The sequence below is a fragment of the Hemiscyllium ocellatum genome, chromosome 8 (assembly GCF_020745735.1).
Source record: "Hemiscyllium ocellatum isolate sHemOce1 chromosome 8, sHemOce1.pat.X.cur, whole genome shotgun sequence".
Taxonomy (NCBI): domain Eukaryota; kingdom Metazoa; phylum Chordata; class Chondrichthyes; order Orectolobiformes; family Hemiscylliidae; genus Hemiscyllium; species Hemiscyllium ocellatum.
In genome coordinates, this window is record NC_083408.1 from 27992380 (window position 1) to 28013000 (window position 20621).

The window sequence follows — 20621 nt, forward strand, 5'->3', positions numbered from 1 at the left end:
TATGATGGAATAATCACAACAATACTCTCAGTATCTGACGGACAAGAAGTTCTCAGTTGGGTGGGACACTCCATCAGGGCACCCAGGGTCTAGCTTGAGTGCTCTATTCACAGACTACATCTGTGACAGGTGAAATGCAAAGACCTGTGGGTAAAAGGCAACAATGTAAACTACACAAAGCATAAAAGACCGTTAATGACCATGTATACATGCAGGTACACAAAATAAGATTTCAACACAATTTTTATCTGTTACACTGTGTTCTCTGCACTGAGACGGACCAAATAACTCATTAAGAAGGTTGTGGGATCAGGAAAATGAGAAAAAAAATACTCTCAACTTCAATTCCCGACACAAGGATAATCTCCTATTTGGCAGATTCCCTAACAGCCTTTTCTTTTTACAACCTAAACATTCTACAGGAGTTCTGTTGAGGTGTAGCTAGTTTCAGGGTCAGCTATCAGTAATTTCTACATATTGGTCACTAGCTGTGTATCTGGGTCTGTAAAGACCAAACTGTTTACCAACCCCTTAAAAAGAGATCACAGAATATCAAGGGAAAAACGTTCCACACCTATGCTTTTGATCATTCTTGGGTTGAATAACTCCAGAGTTCAAGCTTCTATCCAGAAATTCACCATGACTAGGGATAGTTTACTCAGTATCTCAGTCTGCATGCCTTCCAAAGTAATTTGGTTAGGGGTCATCACTCACGTCAAACCGTAAGAGAAATAGAAAGATACATTTGGAAAGGGTATACAGAGAACTGAGAAAAGCAAAAGAACTAAAAGTTTAAAAAGTTTTTTTGTGATTTGAAAAGTTGTCCTTATAAAGATGCTTTAGCAACATTCACAAATTCAAAGATGTGTTATGACACAGAAAGGAGCCGCCTGGCTCGAATGTCTGCATTGGATTTCTGTACAAGCATCAAGATTTAGTGTCACTTTCTAGCCCTTCTCTTTAAATAATCATTCAATGCCCCCTTGGATACCTCAAAATGAACATGTGCAAAAGTTCTCACCTCACATTTGCTACAGTACTTAAGATACAACGGAGTGGCTTGCTTGGCCACTTCAAAAGCCAGTTAACAGTCTGAGCTTTCAGAGTCAGAGTCATACGTAAACCAGATTAGGTCTGAATGGCACAGTTCCTTCCCTCAAGAAAATTAGTGAACCAGATGGGTTATGACAACCTAGATTGGTTACATGGATGACTATGGGTTAGATTTATATCCCAGATTTTCTTTTTGAGTTCACATTTCACCATCAACCATGGTGGGTTTCAAACTCGTGTCCCAGAAACATTAATCTGGTGTTCTGGATTAGTAGCACAGTAACACTACCTACTTTGTCACTGCCTTGCCCTTTAAAGAGAATTGTGCATACATTCCAATGCAAAGAAAAATTACATGAGGAAATTATGCGGAAAGGGATTAATTGCATAGCTTGATAAAAAAGCCCATACTATCACGATGGGCTGAAGGGATTCACTGGGTGAACTGTTCTGAAACATCTATTCACTTTCTATATAACAGTCGCAATGAACGTTCAGTGCTGAGAACAGGGTGCAGCTGGTTTTCTTATTTTGTTTCTTTGGATGCATTTTGTGAAACAAGGCAAATTTGCCATGTCACATCACATCAACATATTTAGGCATCAATTTTTAATTGCTGCTAAGTGTGAAAGGATGTGTTATGTAGTGCTTCGGAGATGTTAGGGCAGGTGTGCAATCACAGCCTACTGTCAAGACCACACTGTGTGTAAATTCAAATCCCAGGTTTTACACTTTGTCCTTATATCCTAAGCACTTCTACCTGCTTTGTGGTTTAGAGCAAACACTTGCATGGTTGACCATGGAGCTCGAGTATGAAACATGCTTTTATGGACTTCATATAGGCTTTGACAAGGACAGTCGACAATGAGGATTTTTAAGAGGTTTGTGTCACTTTGCCAACCCTACAAACTCCTAGTTTCTTTAAAAAATTTGAATGCCTAGGTTTTCTGTGCATTACAAAGTCAAAGCACCAAGGGCTTGGTGATTGATGCTCTCCTGTCTGTTTAATCTAGACATTTGGGACAGGGCAGCTGAATATTCTTTATGCAAATTCTTGGCAACAACAGCATGGAGCAAAAAAGCTTCAACCGGTAAATTTCAACCAGGGGAATTAAAAAAAGGTACAGACTCTGAAACATCATTCAAACGTAAAATTTTCATATTATGTAAGATAAGGAACAGGAGCAAGCCATTATGCCTCCTCAGCCTGCACAACCGTTCAACAGGATCACAGCTGATGACATTGCTGCACTTCCCCAAAAGCCCTGGATTCTCTGACTGATCAAGAATCCATCTCAGCTTTAAAATATACACAAAGACTCTTCCCCCACAGCTCTCTGGAGCAAGGAGCTCCAAAGAGACAACCTTCAGAGAAGAAATTATTCATCTCAGTCTTACATTGGCACTCCTTTATTCTTAGGCAATGTCCTCCTATCCTAGGCTCTCTCGTGAGGGAAAACATGTTCTGAGTATTCACCCTGTCAATCCCAATAAGAATCCCATGTGTCAAAGAGATCCTCTCTCATTCTTCTAAATTCCAGTGAGCAGAGCCCCAAACTGTTTAACCTTTGCTCATAAGACAATCTCTCCATAGCAGCATCATCCTAGAGAACCATCTTTGAACTGTCTCTAATGAAATAATACAGTACTCCAGATGTGATCTCACTAACACTTTGTACAGTTGCAGGAAGACTTCCCTACAATCATACTCCAGCCCTCTTGAAAGGAGAGCCAATATTCCATTTTGCGCCTGCTTTCTTCGTGCACAAGTATCCAAGGCCTTGTGTCGTAGTTTTTCTCCATTTAAAAAAAACATCCTGTTCTTCTCCATCCAAACTGAGTAACTTCATATTTTCCACATTATACTCCATTTGTCAAATTTTTGCCTGTTTATCTAACCTATCAATCTCTCTCTAAATTGTTTGCATCCTGCATTTTCATTCAATCACATTGCTCACTAGCCAATTCTCTAACCATACCTCTAACCATGTAACATGAGCTCTTACATTATGACTTAACGTTTTGTGGTACCTTGATAAACACCTTCAGCAAGTCCAAATACAATCTACTGGTTTCTCTCTATCCACCAGTTGAGAGTTCCTCAAAAGGCAAGTAAATTAATCGATACAATTTTCCTTTAATGAAGTCATGTTGATTCTGCTCGATTAGATTATGAATTTCCCACTGTGCTATTACCTCCTAAGTGATTCCCCCCGACAATAGATGTTAGTTTAATTGGCCAATCATAAGCAGATTTCTGCCTTTTTAGTAGGGATGCCAAATTGACAGTTTTTCAGTATTTCTGCAGAATCCAAGGATTTTTGGAAAATTACAACCAATTCTTACACTTTTCCCTGTAGCTACTTATTTTAAGATCCTAGGGTGGAAGCCATCATGTTTAAGAAGCGCACCTGCCTTTAGCCTCATTGACTAAAGTCATAGTATGAGATAGCCTAAGTGCTGAATGCCTCTCCATATTCTTTAGTATTAATAGCATGTTCAAAGTATCCTCTGCGTAAAAACGGATGTAAAATGTCTGCTTAACTCCAGTGCCATTTTGTTATTCACCACAACCATCTCCCAGGTTAATTTTCTATGAGGCCGACGATCACTTCAGTACTCCACCTCCATTTTTGTGTATTTAATGAAGCTCTAATTGCCACTTTTCATATTCCTCGCTAGTTTGTCCACGTAGCTTATTTTCTCATTTCATTACCTTTTTAGACCTCCCCTGTTGAGTTCTTTATTTATCCCAGAATTCAGGGCTATCACTGACTTTTACCTCCATATATATTTTTCCTTTTAATTTAATATTCTTCTTAACTCCCTTGATTAGCTGCGGTTGTTTCATCCCTCTCAATCTTTTTTCCTTATTAGGATGCACTTTGTTCGGTCATGAATTACCTCTTTAAAATGTCTGCCACTGCTTGCCTATGTCTTCCCTGCTCATCTATCTGCCCAGTCTGCTTTAGCTAACTCTACCTTCATTTCATTGCAATTCCCTTAAAAGTTAAACAGTTATTCCAACATATGTTTCTCACTGAGCTGAAAATGTGTTGCTGGAAAAGCACAGCAGGTCAGGCAGCATCCAAGGAACAGGAGAATCGCGTTTCGGGCATAAGCCCTTCTTCAGGAATCCTGAAGAAGGGCTTATGCCCGAAATGTCGATTCTCCTGTTCCTTGGATGCTGCCTGACCTGCTGTGCTTTTCCAGCAACACATTTTCAGCTCTGATCTCCAGCCCTCACTTTCTCCTCCGATAAGTTTCTCACTGTCAAATTGAATGTTAAATTCTACGATGTTATGAATGTTGCTACCTAGGGCATCTTTTACTCAGAGGTCATTTATTATACCTGCTTCATTATGAATCATTCAAGATAGTCTGGTTGGCTCAATAACTTATTCATCTAGGAAATTATCCCAAATAGCCTCAATGAATTCATTACCACAGCTACCTTTTCCAACTTGACTCATCCAACTATCTTGGAGATTATTGTTTTATTTTTAAACATGGTCCTATTTATTGATTCATACCCTTTCCTCCAGTATGGCTACTGCTTTGTTTTTATTTTTGGTGTGAGGGGAATCCATACATCATCCATCCCAATATCTTATTGCCTTTGCTGTTACTTATCTTGACCAAACAGTCTACATCAGAACCTTGATCATCTCTCACAACTGTCCTCATTTTATCTCTCATTAGTTCGCCACCAACTTTTCGTTCCATATGAGATCGCTTTCCAGGTATCTAGTTTGTCAAGCCATCTTATAAATTTTACATATTTCACTGAACTCTCTGGAATATAATCTACTTGAAGGACCAGGCTATAAAGGACTGGTGTGCTGCATGCACGACAAAGCCCACTTTTTCTCGAATCACAATCACTGAGAAACCAAGTATGCTCAAGGTAGGTCATTAAGAATCTTATCCCCAGGAATTATTAGCGAATATGGTCTTTTCTCCAGAATCTTTCTTTGGGAGCAGAATTCTGTAAGGAGACATTTTCGTGAAGATCTCCACATATTTCATTAAACCAGAAACTGCCAGTCAGAACTACTGGACTACTGCTTGCTAAACAAGTTATGGTTGTAGCTGTTTAAGCACAATATTGGAGGCTCACGATGAAAATTAAGGGAACGCATCCACAACAAAGGATTATCTGAGACAGAAAACAACAATATCAAGAATAAAAGGATCTGTTTTGGGCCACTGCTGTTTATCATTTTTTAGAAATGACCTGGATGAGGGGATGGAAGGCTGGGTTAGTAAATTTGTGGATGACCCCAAGGTTGATGGAGTTGTGGATAGTACCATATGATGTTGCAGATTACAGAGGGGCATAGATAAGCTGTAGAGCTGGGCTCAGGGGTATCAGCCCTTGGGAGACTGGTTTGCAAGGTTAATTCTCATGGAATACAGGGAGAATTAGCCATTTGGATACAGAACTGACTCAAAGATAGAAGACAGAGGGTGGTGGTGTAGAGTTGTTTTTCAGACTGGAGGTCGGTGACCAGTGGAGTGCCATAAGGACCAGTGCTGGGTCCACTGCTTTTCATCATTTGCTGAACAAAGACCTTCGAGTGCAGGTTCATAGCTCCTTGAAAGCAGACTCACAGGTAGGTACGATAGTCAGGAAGGTGTTTGGTATTTTTCCTTTATTGGTCAAAGTATTGAGTAGAGGAGTTGGGAGGTCATGTTGCTGCTGTACAGGACATTGGTTTGGCCACTGTTGGAATATTGCGTGCAATTCTGGTCTCCTTCCTATTAGAAGGATATTGTGAAACTTGAAAGAGTTCAGAAAAGATTTATAAGGATGTCGCCAGGGTGGGAGGATTTGAGTTATTGAGAGAGGTTGAACAGACTGGGGCTATCTTCCCTGGAGCGGAGGTTGAGGGGTGACCTTATAGAGGTTTATAAAATCAAGAAGGGCATGGATAGGATAAATAGACAAAGTCTTCTCCCTGGGGTGGGGGGAGTCCAGAATCATAAGGCATAGCTTTAGGGTGAGATGGCAAAAATATAAAAGAGACCTATGGGGCAATGTTTTCACACAGAGGGTAGTGCATGTATGGAATGAGCTGCCAGAGGAAGTAGTGGAGGCTAGTACAATTCCAACATTTAAAAAGGATCTGGATGGGTAAATGAATAGGAAGGGTTTGGAGGGATATGCGCCAGGCTCTGGCAGGTGGGACTAGATTGGGTTGGGATATCTGGTTGGCATGGACGGGTTGGACCAAAGGGTCTGTTTCCATACTTGTACATCTCTATGACTCTAAATGAAGCTTAATGCGGAAAAGCATGAAGTGATTCACTTTGGAAGGAGTAAAAGGAATAGGGTACTGGGCTAATGCTAAGATTCTCAGCAGTGTAGATGAACAGACAGATCTCTGTGTTCATGTTCATAGATCCCTGAAAGTTGCCACTCAGGCTGATAGGGTTGATAAAGCAGCAGATGGTGTATTAGTTTATAGTGGTGGAGGGACAGAGTTTCGGAGTTTCAGAGCTGCAGCTGTACAAAATTCTTGTGTGGCCGCACTTGGGGTATTGTGTACAGTTCTGGTGCTCGCATTATATGAAGGATGTTGAAGCTTTGCAAAGGATTCAGAGGCGATTTACTAGGAAGTTGCCTGATATGGAGGGAAGGTCTTATGATGAAAGGCTGAGGGACTTGAGGATTCTTTCATTACAGAGAAGGTTAAGAGGTGATTTAATTGGGACATAAACGATAAGAGTGTTTGATAGGCTGGACAATTATAGCCTATTTCCTCAGATAACGATGGTTAGCACGAGAAGACAGCTTTAAATTGAGGGTTGATAGATATAGGACACATGTCAGAAGTAGTTTCTTTACTCAGTAGCAGGAATGTGGAATGCCCTACTTGCAACAGTAGAAGAATCACTAACTTTAAGGGCATTTAAATGGTCACTGGAAAAACGCATGGATGAAATGGAAGTGTGGGATAGACAGGCTTTAGAATGGTTCCATTTTTACAGAGCAGCGAGTAGAGAAGGGGGACTAAGCAAGGGCTGCCAGGAAGGTAAGGGTTTAATTTATATTTGGGCAGTGGCTAAAGCAGAGATACTACACATGTTGCATCTCCCTCCCGTCCCCCTCCTCTAACTGGAAGAAAAAGACTCTGAGGTAAGGCTTTTATTTTTTTCTTTATCTTTCTTTTTCATATTTAACTGCATTGTCTGGTTTTAGTTAGTTCATATAAAGCTAAGCTTACAATGGCAGGGGACCTCAGACACATGGTACGTGACTCTTGCTTAATGTGGGAGCTTAGGAATGCGGCTGACGTTCCTGACTGTTACACTTGCAAGAAGCGCGTCCAGCTCCAGCTCTTGTTTGACCACATGATGGCTCGGGAGCTGCGGATAGACTCACTGTGGAGCATCTGCAATGCTGAGGTGGTTGTGGATAGCATGTTTAGTGAACTGGTCACACCGCAGGTTAGAATTGCTGAGGGAGACAGTGAATGGATGACCAAATGCAGTGAAAGAGTAGGAAGGCAGTGCAGGTGTCTCCTGCGGTCATCTCCCTCCAAAACAAGTATACCGTTTTGGATACTATTGGGGGAGATGGCTCACCAGCAGAAGGCAGCAGTTGTCAAGATCATGGCAGGCACTGCTGTTCAGAAGAGTGGGAAGACAACTCGTAGGGCCATAGTCATAGGGGATTTACTGTAAGGGGAGTAAGGTAGGTGGTTCGGTGGCCGAAAAACGGGATTCCCAGATGGTATGTTGCCTCCCAGGTGCCCAAGTCAGGGATGTCACCGATTGGCTGCAGAGCATTTGAAAAAGGGGAGGATGAACAGCCAGTTGTCTTGGTGCATAAAAGTAAAAAACAAGATGAGGTCCTGAAAGAAGAATTCAGGGAGCTAGGAGAGAAGTTAAAGAGGAGGACCACAAAAGGTAGTGATCTCAGGATTAATACCAGTGCCACGTGCTAGCCAAGGTAGACGTGAAAAAATAGGCAGATGAACACGTGGCTTGAGGGATGATGTAGGAGGGAGGGGTTCAGATTTGTAGGACATTGGGACCAGTTCTGGGGAAGTTGGGAGTATCACAAAATGGACGGTCTACATCTGAACCAGACTGGAACCAATGTCCTTGGGGGAGTTTTTGCTACTGCTGTTGGGGAGGTTTTAAACTAATGTGGCAGGGGGCTGTGAACCAGAAGAGAAAACAAGTAGGCAGCGAGGAGATGAACACAAAAGAACTGGTGGCCTGAAATGCACCTACTTTAATGCAAGGAGTATAGTGTTTAAGGCAGATGAACTTAGGGCTTGGATTGGTGCCTGGGAGTATGATGTTATTGCAATCACAGAGACTTGGTAGAAGGAAGGACATGATTGGCAACTAAATGATCCAGGATATAGACAATTCAGGCAGGACAGGGAGGGAAGTAAAAGGTGGGGGAGAAGAGTTCAATTGCAGGTCATGGATGGTATCATGGCTGTGCTAAAGGAAAGCACTATGGAGGTCTTGGGTAGTGTGGCATTATGGGTGGAGCTGAGAAATCCGAAGGGAGCAGTTAACATTGTTGGGGCTGTATTTACAGGCCTCCCAACAGTGAGCCTGAGGTAGAAGAACAATTAGGTAAACAGACTATGGAAAGATGTAGAAGCAATAGGGTAGAAGTGATGGGAGATTTTAATTTTCCCAACATTGACTGGGGTACACTTAGTTTCATAGGTCTGGATGGGGTAGAATTTGTAAGAAGCATCTAGGACAGCTTTCTAGAGCAGTATGTCAATAGTCTGATGAGGGAAGGGGCCATATTGGACGTGGTACTGGGGAACGAGCCAGGACAGGTGGTAGAAGTTGCAATGAGGGATTTCTTTGGGAGCAGTGACCACAATTCTGTCAGTTTCAGAATCCTCTTAGATAAAGATGAGTGGTCCCAAGGGAAGAGTACTAAACTGGGCCAAGGTCAATTATATCAAAATTAGGCAGGAGCTTGGAAAAGTGAATTGGACACAGGTATTTGAAGGGAAGTCCACATTTGATATGTCGGAGGCTTTCAAAGATAGTGCAGGATAGGCATGTCCTGCTGAAGACGAAGGGCAAGATTAGTGGACCATGGATGACAGGAAAAATTGTACGACAAGCCAAGAGGAAAAGGGAAGCAGCTAAGAACAGAACAGGGCCTGGAGGAATATCGGAAGAGTAGGAGAAGTCTTAAATGAGGAGTTAAGTGAGCTAAAAGGGGTCATGAAATAGCTGTAGCTAGCAGAATTAAGGAGAATCCCAAAGCATTTTATTCTTACATAAAAAGCAAGTGGGTAACTAGAGAAAGGATTGGTCCACTAAAGGATAACAAAGGAAGGCTGTGTGTCGAACCTAAGTGAATGGGTGAGATTCTCAATGATTACTTTGCATCAGTGTTCACTGAAGAGAGAAACATTATGAATCTTGAGATTAGAGATAGAGATAGAAGTCTGGATCACGTTGACAAAAATCGGGAAGATGTGTTGGGTAGGCGAGAGGTTAAGGTGGACAAATCCCCAGGACTGGATGGAATGTTTCAGAGATTGCTGAGGGCACCGAGAAAGGAAAAAGCTGGGGCCCTAACAGATATCTTTGTGGCATCCTTAAATATAGGTGAGGTGCCGGAGGACTGGAAGGTTGGTCATTTTGTTCCCCTGTACAAGGGTAGTATGGATATTCTGGGTAACTACAGGCCAATGAGCCTGACGTCGGTGGTGGGAAAGTTGCTAGAGGGGGTACGGAAGGATTTATATAAAAGGAAAGAATGGGCTTATCAGTGATAGGCAACATGGTTTTGTGCGGGAGAAGAGCGTGCCTTACCAACTTGAGAGAGTTCTTCGAGGAAGTAAGCAAGTTGATAGATGAAGGAAAGGCTGTTGATGTCATATACATGGACTTTAGTAAGGTGGTTGATAAGGTTCTCCATGGTATACTAAGAGAAAGTGAAGTCACATGATGCACAGGGTGTTCTAACTAGGTGAATAAAGAACTGGTTGAGCAACAGGAGACAGTAGTTGAACGGAGTTTCTCGAAATGGAGAAAGGTGACCCAGTGGTGTTGTTTGTGATATCCATAAATGATCTAGAAGAGGGTACTGTTGCTATGATCAGTAAGTTTGCAGATGACACAAAGATTGGAGGAGTAGCAAAAAGCAGAGGAGACTGTCAAAGAATACAGGAGGATATAGATTGACTGGAGAGTTGGGCAGAGAATTGCAATCCAGACAAATGTGAGGTGATATATTTAGGCAAGACTAATTCTAGAGCAAATTATACAATAAATGGAAGAGCCTTGGGAAAAGTTGATGGACAAAGAGATCTCGGAGTGCAGTTCATTGTACCCTGAAGGTTGCTGCACAGGTGGATAGAGTGGTCAAGGAGGCATTTGTATGCTTGCCTTCATTGGAGGGGGTATGGAGTATAAGAACTGGCAAGTAATGTTAAAATTATACAAGACGTTGGCTCGGCTGCATTTAGAATACTGGTTGCCACATTACCAAAAGGATGTAGATGCTTTGGAGAGGATGCAGAGAAGGTTTATGAGGATGTTACCTGGTATGGAAGGCACTAGCTATGAAGAGAGGTTGAGTAGGTTAGGTTTGTTTTCATTTGGAAAAAGGAGATTGAGGGGGACCTGAGTGAGGTTTACAAAATAGAGACAAGCTTTCCCCCAGGGTGAAGGATTCAATAACGAGGTCACGCATTCAAGGTGAGATGTGGAAAATTTAAGGGGGATACACGCGGCAAGTACTTCACACAGAGTGGTGGGCATCTGGAACACGTTGGTGGTAGAGGCAGGCACGGTAGATTCATTTAAGATGCATCTGGACAGATGCATGAGTAGGTGGGGAGCAGAGGGATACAGATGCTTAGGAATTGGGTGACAAGTTTAGACAGTAGATTTAGATCGGCTCAGGCTTGAAGGGCCGAAGGGCCTGTTCCTGGGCTATAAATTTTCTTTGTTCAATATAGGTGCAACATCTAGGGCTGAAGGGCCTGCTCTGCCTGTAAATGTTCAATATTCTAAAAAGAAATGCAGGTGTTTCAGTTAAGGAAGTGAGGTTTACTCAAGCTTCTGTTTGGCCACTGAAGTGGAAATAAAAGGCTCAAAAGCACCATTGTCACAGAGCAGCACAGAGGTCTGTGTGTTAGTCAACATCAACACAAGTCTTAAAAGAGGATGGGCTTACAGACTTTCCAGAATCAAGTGCACACACTTCCATCTTTCTTACCATAATCCTCTTGACTGACATTAACCATCACACCTCCTCCAATGTCAATCTGTCTGAAGATCACACTGTCATCCAGCTTCATCAATATTTCCTCCTGCAAGGCATCATTCCCAGAAGCTCGCTTCCGACTCATGAAGTGTGCATACAGCTCTGTTTGCGTGATTAGGAAATTCAATTTCCGCTGCTGTCTCTTTGCCTATGGGTCAACGAAAGCAGGTTTTAAAAGTTTTCTGACAGAGACCAGAAAGCAGAGAAGATGTCTTCCAAGAGCTCGCAGTTACAGTATCAGGTGAAAGGAGGAATGTTTGGAACATTTTTAAAGGTAACCTGTATGACTATCTACACTTCCCTCATCTGTTCATCATAGCAAACAGGTTGGTGACAAGTACATTTTTTCTTGGGCAAGGTAACTGAACTACATGTGATACTCCAGGTATAGTCTCCCCAAGGCTTGATATAATTGCTTAAAGTCCTCTAATAAAAGCCAATAGCATTTACTTTAATTTCTTGCTATACCTGCAGTAAACTTTCAGTGACACATGAACAAGGACTCCAGAATCCCTCTGATATTCAACACTTCAAGTGTCACACCATTTAAGGAACTCACTTTACTGCTTGTCCAAAGTTGACAACGTGACATTTCTAGACATTGTACTTCGCCTCTTCAAATCCACTTTAATCATCTTTTATCTTCCACACAACACTCAATGTGACATAGCTCTGTGCCATTGTGAATTTGGAAATGTTACACTGAATCTTTCAACCTAATCTTTTTGATTCATATTGCCACTATCCAACAGCACAATGCATTTGAAGAGTTCCATCACGTCAGTAATATTGGAGGGAATCCACAGAACTCTAATTGGTCATTAACCATGTTCCATCTAATATCCACAAACAACATCCTTACAATCTACGTTAACAGACAGGCTTGTAATTTTGAAGGTGTACTTTTCTCACTTCGATAGCAGGAGCAAATAAACATTCTCCATTGTATTTAGAGCACTGAAAAAGACTGGATTGTGGGATATGAAGAGTAGGGGCTCATAAAAAAATTCCATTCATGCTTCAGCAAATAAAATCACTTGTACAAATCTCAGATCAGACCAGATGTGGAGTATCAATTTTGGGCAATACATTGGAGGAAGGCTTTACTGGCCTTGGAAAAGGGTTTGTGCAGATTTACTCGTACTCAATAATACTCGTACTCAAAAGGATTAGATTGAAGCTAGAACGCACAAATCATATTTGATAGGATTACAAACTATTTTTATTATCCAGAATAAAAAGCAAAGCCTTGAAATTAGAGCAATGGAGTCAGGCATGTCAGGAAGCAATTCTTCAGGTAGGTACACGCTCTCCAAAAGACTGACAAAATTTTTGTTCAGCAACTAAGAGATCCAAAAACAGCAAGAAAATTGAAGCCAAGATTTAATTAAATGGAGATTCAATGACCAACAAGTATTCCACTATGTCCATACAAACACTATATCCATACAATGAGACGACCACCCACCCCTAAAAATTCAAGGTAACACAAGCCAGTTTTATGCTATCTTTTCTTTCTTTAACTATTCTGACCTTAGTATTATTTGAAAGGGGGTTCCAGGCTACTGGTTCTTATCTTTGGTGTCGGATTGATTAAAAGCAGTGATCTCTGACCTGACTGGCCAGAAACTGCACAAAGGATCTATTTATTTCAGAAATGTGTCCTCTGACAATTGCTCCATTAGCTTCTAACAGCCAGTTTAAAACAAAAGCGTTCAAGATCTCTCTAACCTCACGCATCTCTTCATCAAGTTTTCGCTGTTCCAGAGCCTCCTTTTCTGCTCGCTTTCGATGTTCCTTCTCTACTTTGTCATATTTTTTCCAGTATAAAAGCATTTCTTTGGTTAGCCTCCGGGCTCGAGGCAGCGTTTCTTTACAGTTTTTCTGTGCCTGGATAGCAGCCCTCCGCACCTCTCGCATACACTGGTGAGCCAGCTGGGGTGAGACAACAATAGAAGACATGTGAATAGTTCAAATTGTAGCATGATATAGTGAGCCACCATTTACTATGTGCATCACTACAAGCTGCTCAATCTTCAGTCACTGAAATTGATTCAAATATGGCTGAACTAACACTGTGTATACCTTCAGCTGAAACTATTCATGTCAGTTCAAGTTAATACTGATGAGATTAGATTAGATGAGATTCACGACAGCGTGGAAACAGGCCCTTCAGCCCAACAAGTCCAGACCGACCCTCCGAAGAGCAATCCACCCAGACCCATTCCCCTACATTCACCCTGACGAATGGACCGAACATTACGGGCAATTTAGAATGGCCAATTCACTTAACCTGACATCTTTAGACTGTGGGAGGAAACCCATGCAGACACGGGGAGAATGTGCAAACTCCACACAGACCACTGCCAGAGGCAGGAATTGAACCCAGCAACGCTAACCAGAGCCACTGTGCCACCCCAAAACTCTTTGATATCTCAAAATCCTTTAACAATATAACACCATAAAGACAGTTCAGCGCACTGAACCCAGTTTGGACTGCTGATTGAATTCTTATTTACACTGAAATGCTCCCACTGTTCCTAGTGACTTATTTGTACAGCCCATTAATTTATCTCCAATTTGAAATCTCTCAATGCAGGTTAGTCCTACCTTCTTGGTGTTGGTGAGGATCATGTTCCGAGCAGAGGACTTTTGTTTGTAGACCTGCAAGGAAAGTACATACCAGTCACTCCTCAGTACAAAATATGAACACAGCATATTACTCAAGACCAGACCAGAGTAAATTGGACCAAAATCCCCAACTGCAAACTCATCCTCGATGACATTCACCAATGGTTACAGTACAAAGAGGCTTTTCAGACAATCATATTACACTTACACACCAAATGAACAATTAATCAAGAGTTCTCCTCCCTAAAAAGGCTCAGTGCTTTGTTTTTTTCTTCTACCTCTTATCTGCCGAATCCATAGAGAGTCTAAAATTGTTAAGGATATACCTATTTTTCTAATTAACTGCTGAGAAATGTTATTACACGACTCTGGAGCAGGTGGGACTTGAACCCAGGCCTCCTGGTCTAGGGACAGGGACACTACCACTGCAAGAGGGCATTTGTTTCATTTTGTCATTATTTCCATGCAGTTATCACAAACTTTGTTTCATTTCTGCAATTTCTGGTCAGCTGTTGTTAAAGCTCTCTCCACACCGGACTCAATGTAACCATAAAGGGTGTCCTCAAAAAAATTATGTTTTCTTCCATGGGATGACAGCGTTGTTGGCAAGACCAGCCCAAACTTTCCTTGAGAAAGTGATGGTGAGCCATCTTACTGAACTATTGCAATCCATCTGGTGTTACAACACCTGCAGTGTTTTAGATTAGAAGCTCCAGGATTCTGACCTGACAAGAGTGAAGGAATGGCAACCATGCTGAACGTTGCCACTTCTGACCTTATGTTAGGTTCCCCCAATGCCAAATCCCTCCTCATGTAAATTTTTTCCAATTCCTTCTTCACATCAGACACTGTTCCCACATTTTCAATACATTATTTGCCTCCCTTATGAAGGCAGAACTGAAGTATGCGTTTAATTGGTTTGCTACCTCTTCACTTCCCATTGTAAATTCTCAATCCTGATAGTGAAGTTGAATACAAGTCCTGTACAAACTTTTACCTTCTGCATAATCACAGCAGCTTTTATAATTGGTCTGCACTTACCCTGCAAGCTTCTCTATATTCTATTTTCCCCCTCTTAAAATCAGTCTATTTGTCTCCCTTTGCTGGAATCTAAACTGTTTCCAATTCTCAGATCTGTTGCTTGTTTGTCTAATTTTTATGCCTCTTCCTTGTATTTAATACTATCACTAATTTCCCCTGTTAGCCATATGTGTTCTTTAAATGTCGGCCATTGCCTATCCACCACCAGTGACAGAAAAATACTGCCACCCTCAATTTCCCCTCCAAGCCCCACTATCCTGACCACATCATTCCTTCACCACCACTGGGTTAAAATCTTGAAACTCATGTCCCAAAAACACCCTAGCAGAAATTGGGATGACACTGCTCCAAGAAAGCAGCTCACATCAAATTTTCAAGTGCAATGACCAATGCATACTGGACATGGAAGAATTCAAAAATATTATGGATCCAACACATACTATACAATTGGGATGTGTTGAGGGGACACGCAAGCGACTGCTGCTCCGCCTTCTCAATTTTCACTTTGGTTCTGTTTTCAAGTCTAAGCCGTTTGCTTTGTTTCTATTTCAATACCTCACTAAATGTTAATGGCAATCATGTGCTGCAAATCAAAGCTAAACTCCACCCTAATCCATACCACATCTCCCAACCAATCCAACTTCTCCAGGGACGTGTGGGTTAGCCACTGGAAATGCGGTATTACGGAAATAGGGTAAGGGCGATCAGTCTGGGTGAGATTCTCTGTGAAGCATCAGTGTGGACCTGATGGACCTAATAGCCTGCTTTTTACTGAAGGGATTCTATGATCTCCATGCTTGCTTAATGCAATTGCTTGCACGCTCCACTCTGCCATCCATGCTCAACAAATAATGAAAACCAGAACTACAGAAGTATCCTAGTCTGCAGTGACAGCTATCAGAAAAGGTGCTCATTTCCTGATTGTGCAGCACCAGGTCTTGCTGCAGAAGGAGTAGGCTGGTGGAAACAAGCAGGAAACCACCTGCTTCTTAGAACGACATAGTGGCTCAGTGTTTAGCACTGCTGCCTCACAGTGCCAGGGACACAGGTTCGATTCCTGTGTTGGGCGAGTGTCTGTGTCGAGTTTGCACATTCTCACTGGCCATGTGGGTTTCCTACGGGTGGTCCGGTTTCCTCCCACAATCCAAAGATGTGCAGGCCAGGTGAATTGACCATGCTAAATTGTCTATAGTGTTCGGTGCATTAATCACCGGTAAATGTAAGAGAATGTGTCTGGGTGGGTTATTTTTCAGAGGGTCAGTGTGGACTTGTTGGGCCAAATGGCCTGTTTCCACACTGTAGGAAATCTAATCTAAATCACCACTCCAATAGGTCTGTAGAACAGCACCAGAACCTTCCTGTTTAATCAGCTTTCTGTGGAACGATTTTAAGTACTCACCTTGGGAACCTCCTTCTTGGCAATACTGAGCCAGACCTTGCGTCGCCGTGCATTCAACTGCTCTAAGTTCAAGTGCTTTTTCTTTGAACCGAGAGGAGGAGCATCATGGGAGAACTTGGCAAATATTTTCATCTCAGTTCTTCGTGGGGATTCTCCAGACGAGTGTTCCTCCTCACGCTTCTTCCTCTTCTTCACTTTCTTCAATTTGGCTGGAAAAAATAAGATACGTTAGTAAAAAAACATTAGCTCACAACCTCCACCCCAACACCTGCACGAATGAACAATTTTTTTTAAAGAAACAACTGTGGAGAAACCTCCTCTAAAGTCAAAGCACAAGTAAAAGTGCATTCTCAACTAAAAGGTTACTGCTTACAGATTCAAGTGTGTGCTTGTGTGTTCAGTCACCCATTCCATTTTCATGCTTGGTCAAACAAAGCTTTTGAACAGGTTAATAAAGGCAAAATACTACAGTAGCAAACTTCCAAAATAAAAATATTGCTGGAAATACTCAGCACAGAGTCACGGAGATGTACATCATAGAAACAGACGCTTCGTTCCAACTTGCCCATGCTGACCAGATACCCGACTTAATCTAGTCCCATTTGCCAGCACCTGGCCCATATCCCTCTAAGCCCTTGCTATTCATATATCCATCCAGATGCCTTTTAAATGATGCAATTGTATCGGCCTCCACAACTTCTTCTAGCAGCTCATTCCATACACAAAACACCCTCTGCGTGAACAAGTTGCCCCTTAGGTCCCTTTCATATCTGTCCCCTCTCACCCTAAACTATGCCCTCTATTTATCCTATCCATGCCCCTCATGGTTTTAAAAATCTCTCAGAGGTCAGTCCTCAGCCTTCAATGTTTCAAGGAAACAGCCCCAGCCTATTCAGCCTCGCCCTACAGTACAAGATCCCACTGTAATCTGAGGTAACCTTCTTCGCTGTCCACTTGACCTCCAATTTTGGTGACTTCTGCTAAACTTACTAACTATACCTCTTTTGCTCGCATCCGAATCATTTATATAAACTATGAAAGCTAGTGGACCTAGTACCAAGCCTTGTGACACTCTACTGGTCACAGGCCTCCAGTTCGAAAAACAACCCTCCACCTGCAATCTGTCTTCTACCTTTGAGCCAGTTCTGTATCCCATGAGATCTAATCTTGTCGAACACCTTAGCGAAGTCCATATAGATCACATCTACCGCTCTGCCCTCATCAATCCTCTTTTTTACTTCAAAAGAACTTAATCAAGTTTGTGAGACATGATTTCCCATGCACAAAGCCATTACGACTATCCCTAATCAGTCCTTGCCTTTCCAAATACATGTACATCCTGTCCCTCAGGATTCCCTCCAACAACTTGCCCACCACCGATGTCAGGCTCACTGGTCTATAGTTCTCTGGCTTGTCCTTACCAACATTCTTAAATAATGGTACCACCTTAGCCAACCTTCAGTCTTTTGGCACCTCACCTGGACTATCGATGACACAAATATCTCAGCAAGGGGCCCAGCAATCACTTCCCTAGCTTCCCACAGAATTCTAGGATACACCTGATCAGGTCCTGGGGATTTATCCACCTTTATGTGTTTGAAGACATCTAGCTCTTCCTCCTCTGTAGTAAGGACATTTTTCAAGATGTCACCATTTATTTCCCCACATTCTACAACTTCCATATCCTTCTCCACATGAAACACTGATGCAAAATACTCATTTCGTATCTGCCCCATCTCCTGCAGCTTCACACAAAAGCCACCTTGCTGATCTTTGAAGGGCACTATTCACTCCCTACTTATCCTTTTGTCCTTCATGTATTTGTAAAAAATGCTTTAAAATCTCCTTAACCCAATTTGCCCCTTTTAGATTAGATTAGATTACTTACAGTGTGAAAGCAGGTCCTTCAGCCCAACAAGTCCACACCGACCCTCTGAAGAGCAAACCACCCAGACCCATTCCCCTACATTGACCCCTTCACCTAACACTACGGGCAATTTAGCATGGCCAATTCACCTAACCTGCACATCTTTGAACTGTGGGAGGAAACCGGAGCAGCCAGAGGAAACCCACGCAGACACGGGGAGAATATGCAAACTCCACACCGACAGTTGCCTGAGGCCGGAAATGAACCTGAGTCTCAGGTGCTGTGAGGCAGCAGTGCAAACCACTGCCACCGTGCCGCCCAAAAAGGAAGCAGAGAATGCGGGCATCGATCCCGCCACCTCTCGCATGCAAAGCGAGCGCTCTACCATTTGAGCTAATTCCCCAGGTATTTCTCACTTAAGTATACTCCTACTACATTTATACTCTCAGGGATTCACTTGATCTCTCCTGTCTCTACCTTCCACGTGCTTCCTTCTTCAATTTCTCTAGTCATCCAGCCCACACCTACCAGCCTTTCCTTTTACCCTACCTGGGATATACTGTCTCTGAACTCTCGTTATCTCATTTCTGAAGGCTTCCCATTTTCCAGTCGTCGCTTCAACTGTGAACATCTGCACCCAATCAGCTTTTGAAACTTCTTGCCTAATACCAAAATTATCCTTTCTCCAATTTAGAACTTCAACTTTTAGATCTGGTCCAACCCTTTCCATCACTATTTTGAAACACGTCTGACAATATCAGTGAAGACAGAAAAACAGTGAGAGTTGTTTCATCTCCAGCTACTCAAGATACCATGGGAGACTTGGATAGGGTAAATAGACAAAGTCTTTTCCCTGAGGTCAGTGAGTCTAGAACTACAGGGCATAGGTTTGGGGGGGGGGGGGGGGGGGGGGAGAAGAGATATAAAAGAGACCTAAGGGGCAACTTTTTCATGCAGAGGGTGGTACGTGTGTGTAATTACCTGCCAGAGGATGTGATGGAGGCTGGTACAATTGCAACATTTAAGAGACATTTGGATGGGTATATCAATAGAAATAGGAAGGGCTTGGAGGGATATGGGTAAAAAATGAGGTCTGCAGATGCTGGAGATCACAGCTGAAAATGTGTTGCTGGTTAAAGCACAGCAGGTTAGGCAGCATCCAAGGAATAGGAAATTCGACGTTTCGGGCATAAGCCCTTCCTGATGAAGGGCTTACGCCCGAAACGTCGAATTTCCTATTCCTTGGATGCTGCCTAACCTGCTGTGCTTTAACCAGCAACACATTTTCAGCTTGGAGGGATATGGGCCAGGTGCTGACAGGTGGGACGAGATTGGGTTGGGATATCTGGTCGGCGTGGACGGGTTGGACCGAAAGGTCTGTTTCCATGCTGTACATCTCTGTGACACTATACTAGATGCATCCCACAAGATGCGCAGTGGGACTCCTCAAAAAATCCTCAGGCAAGACTACACAGAAATTGATCAGTAAGTTTAAACTTTTCACAGGCAATTTCTCAACAGCTGAAACAATGAAATTCTCCAGCAAAGACTATGTCTTACAGTCAGAAACTCTGGAGGAATTTCCACCAGCAGCTCCCTCTACCCTTACCTCCCGAGGTTGCCCATCCACAGCCTTGCTGCCATGCTCTCCATTTATCCACAACCCTCTCGCTTGCCCACCATTCTTGGTCTTCATCCATCACCTTAACTCTACCAGATCTGCCATTCAATCCCATCATCCCCTGCCCTCAACACCCTGCTAGCAGCACTGGGTTAAGTAATGAATCCACCATATTCGCAAACATAACCCCAACTTCCAGTTACTTGTACTTTAAATTCGCCATCTAGTTCTCATGCACGCTTCCATCCTCAGCATGTTCAGTATTCTTGATTAGCTCAAGTTTGACAAATATATCTTCTAATTAGTAATGTTACAACCTTCTGAATTTAACATGGAGTTCGACAGTTTCAGATAGTGAACATTTTGCTGCATCATTTTTTATGTTGGAATTTGAATCTTGTTTTTCACATTTTTCCTTTCACAATTATTCTGACATTTCCACTCACTCCTATTAAATGTGTTGTTCCTTCACCAAACACTACCACTCCATTTGTTATTCCATGACATAGTTTTCCTTCAATTTCTCCTACCCTCTACCCTATTTTAAGACCTTCACTTTCATTCTTCCTCTTCCCCTCCAACAGGATACAGTTCATCACAGGCCTATGTTCCTTCACTTCTGAAGTCATTTTCAACTGTATTAAATCTATTTTGCTGTCTCCAAAAGTAACCAGATTGGAGTATTTACAGAGCTCTGATTTTACTCTCTGAACAGGTAATCACCTCAAATCAGTGC

The 20621-nt window shown here is 42.4% G+C and overlaps 1 protein-coding gene across 3 annotated transcripts in view; it reads right to left on the reverse strand.

Moving 5' to 3' along the window:
- ino80 (INO80 complex ATPase subunit) overlaps positions 1 to 20621 on the reverse strand; it is a 222552-nt gene that overhangs the window by 147249 nt on the left and 54682 nt on the right. For all 3 annotated transcript variants that reach the window (XM_060828740.1, XM_060828739.1, XM_060828741.1), the window contains 4 exons: positions 16398 to 16606; positions 13937 to 13990; positions 13058 to 13261; positions 11279 to 11474 (listed from right to left, as the gene is read on the reverse strand). In XM_060828740.1, coding sequence (XP_060684723.1) covers positions 11279 to 11474; positions 13058 to 13261; positions 13937 to 13990; positions 16398 to 16606 — 663 coding nt within the window. The remainder of the gene's footprint in view (positions 1 to 11278; positions 11475 to 13057; positions 13262 to 13936; positions 13991 to 16397; positions 16607 to 20621) is intronic.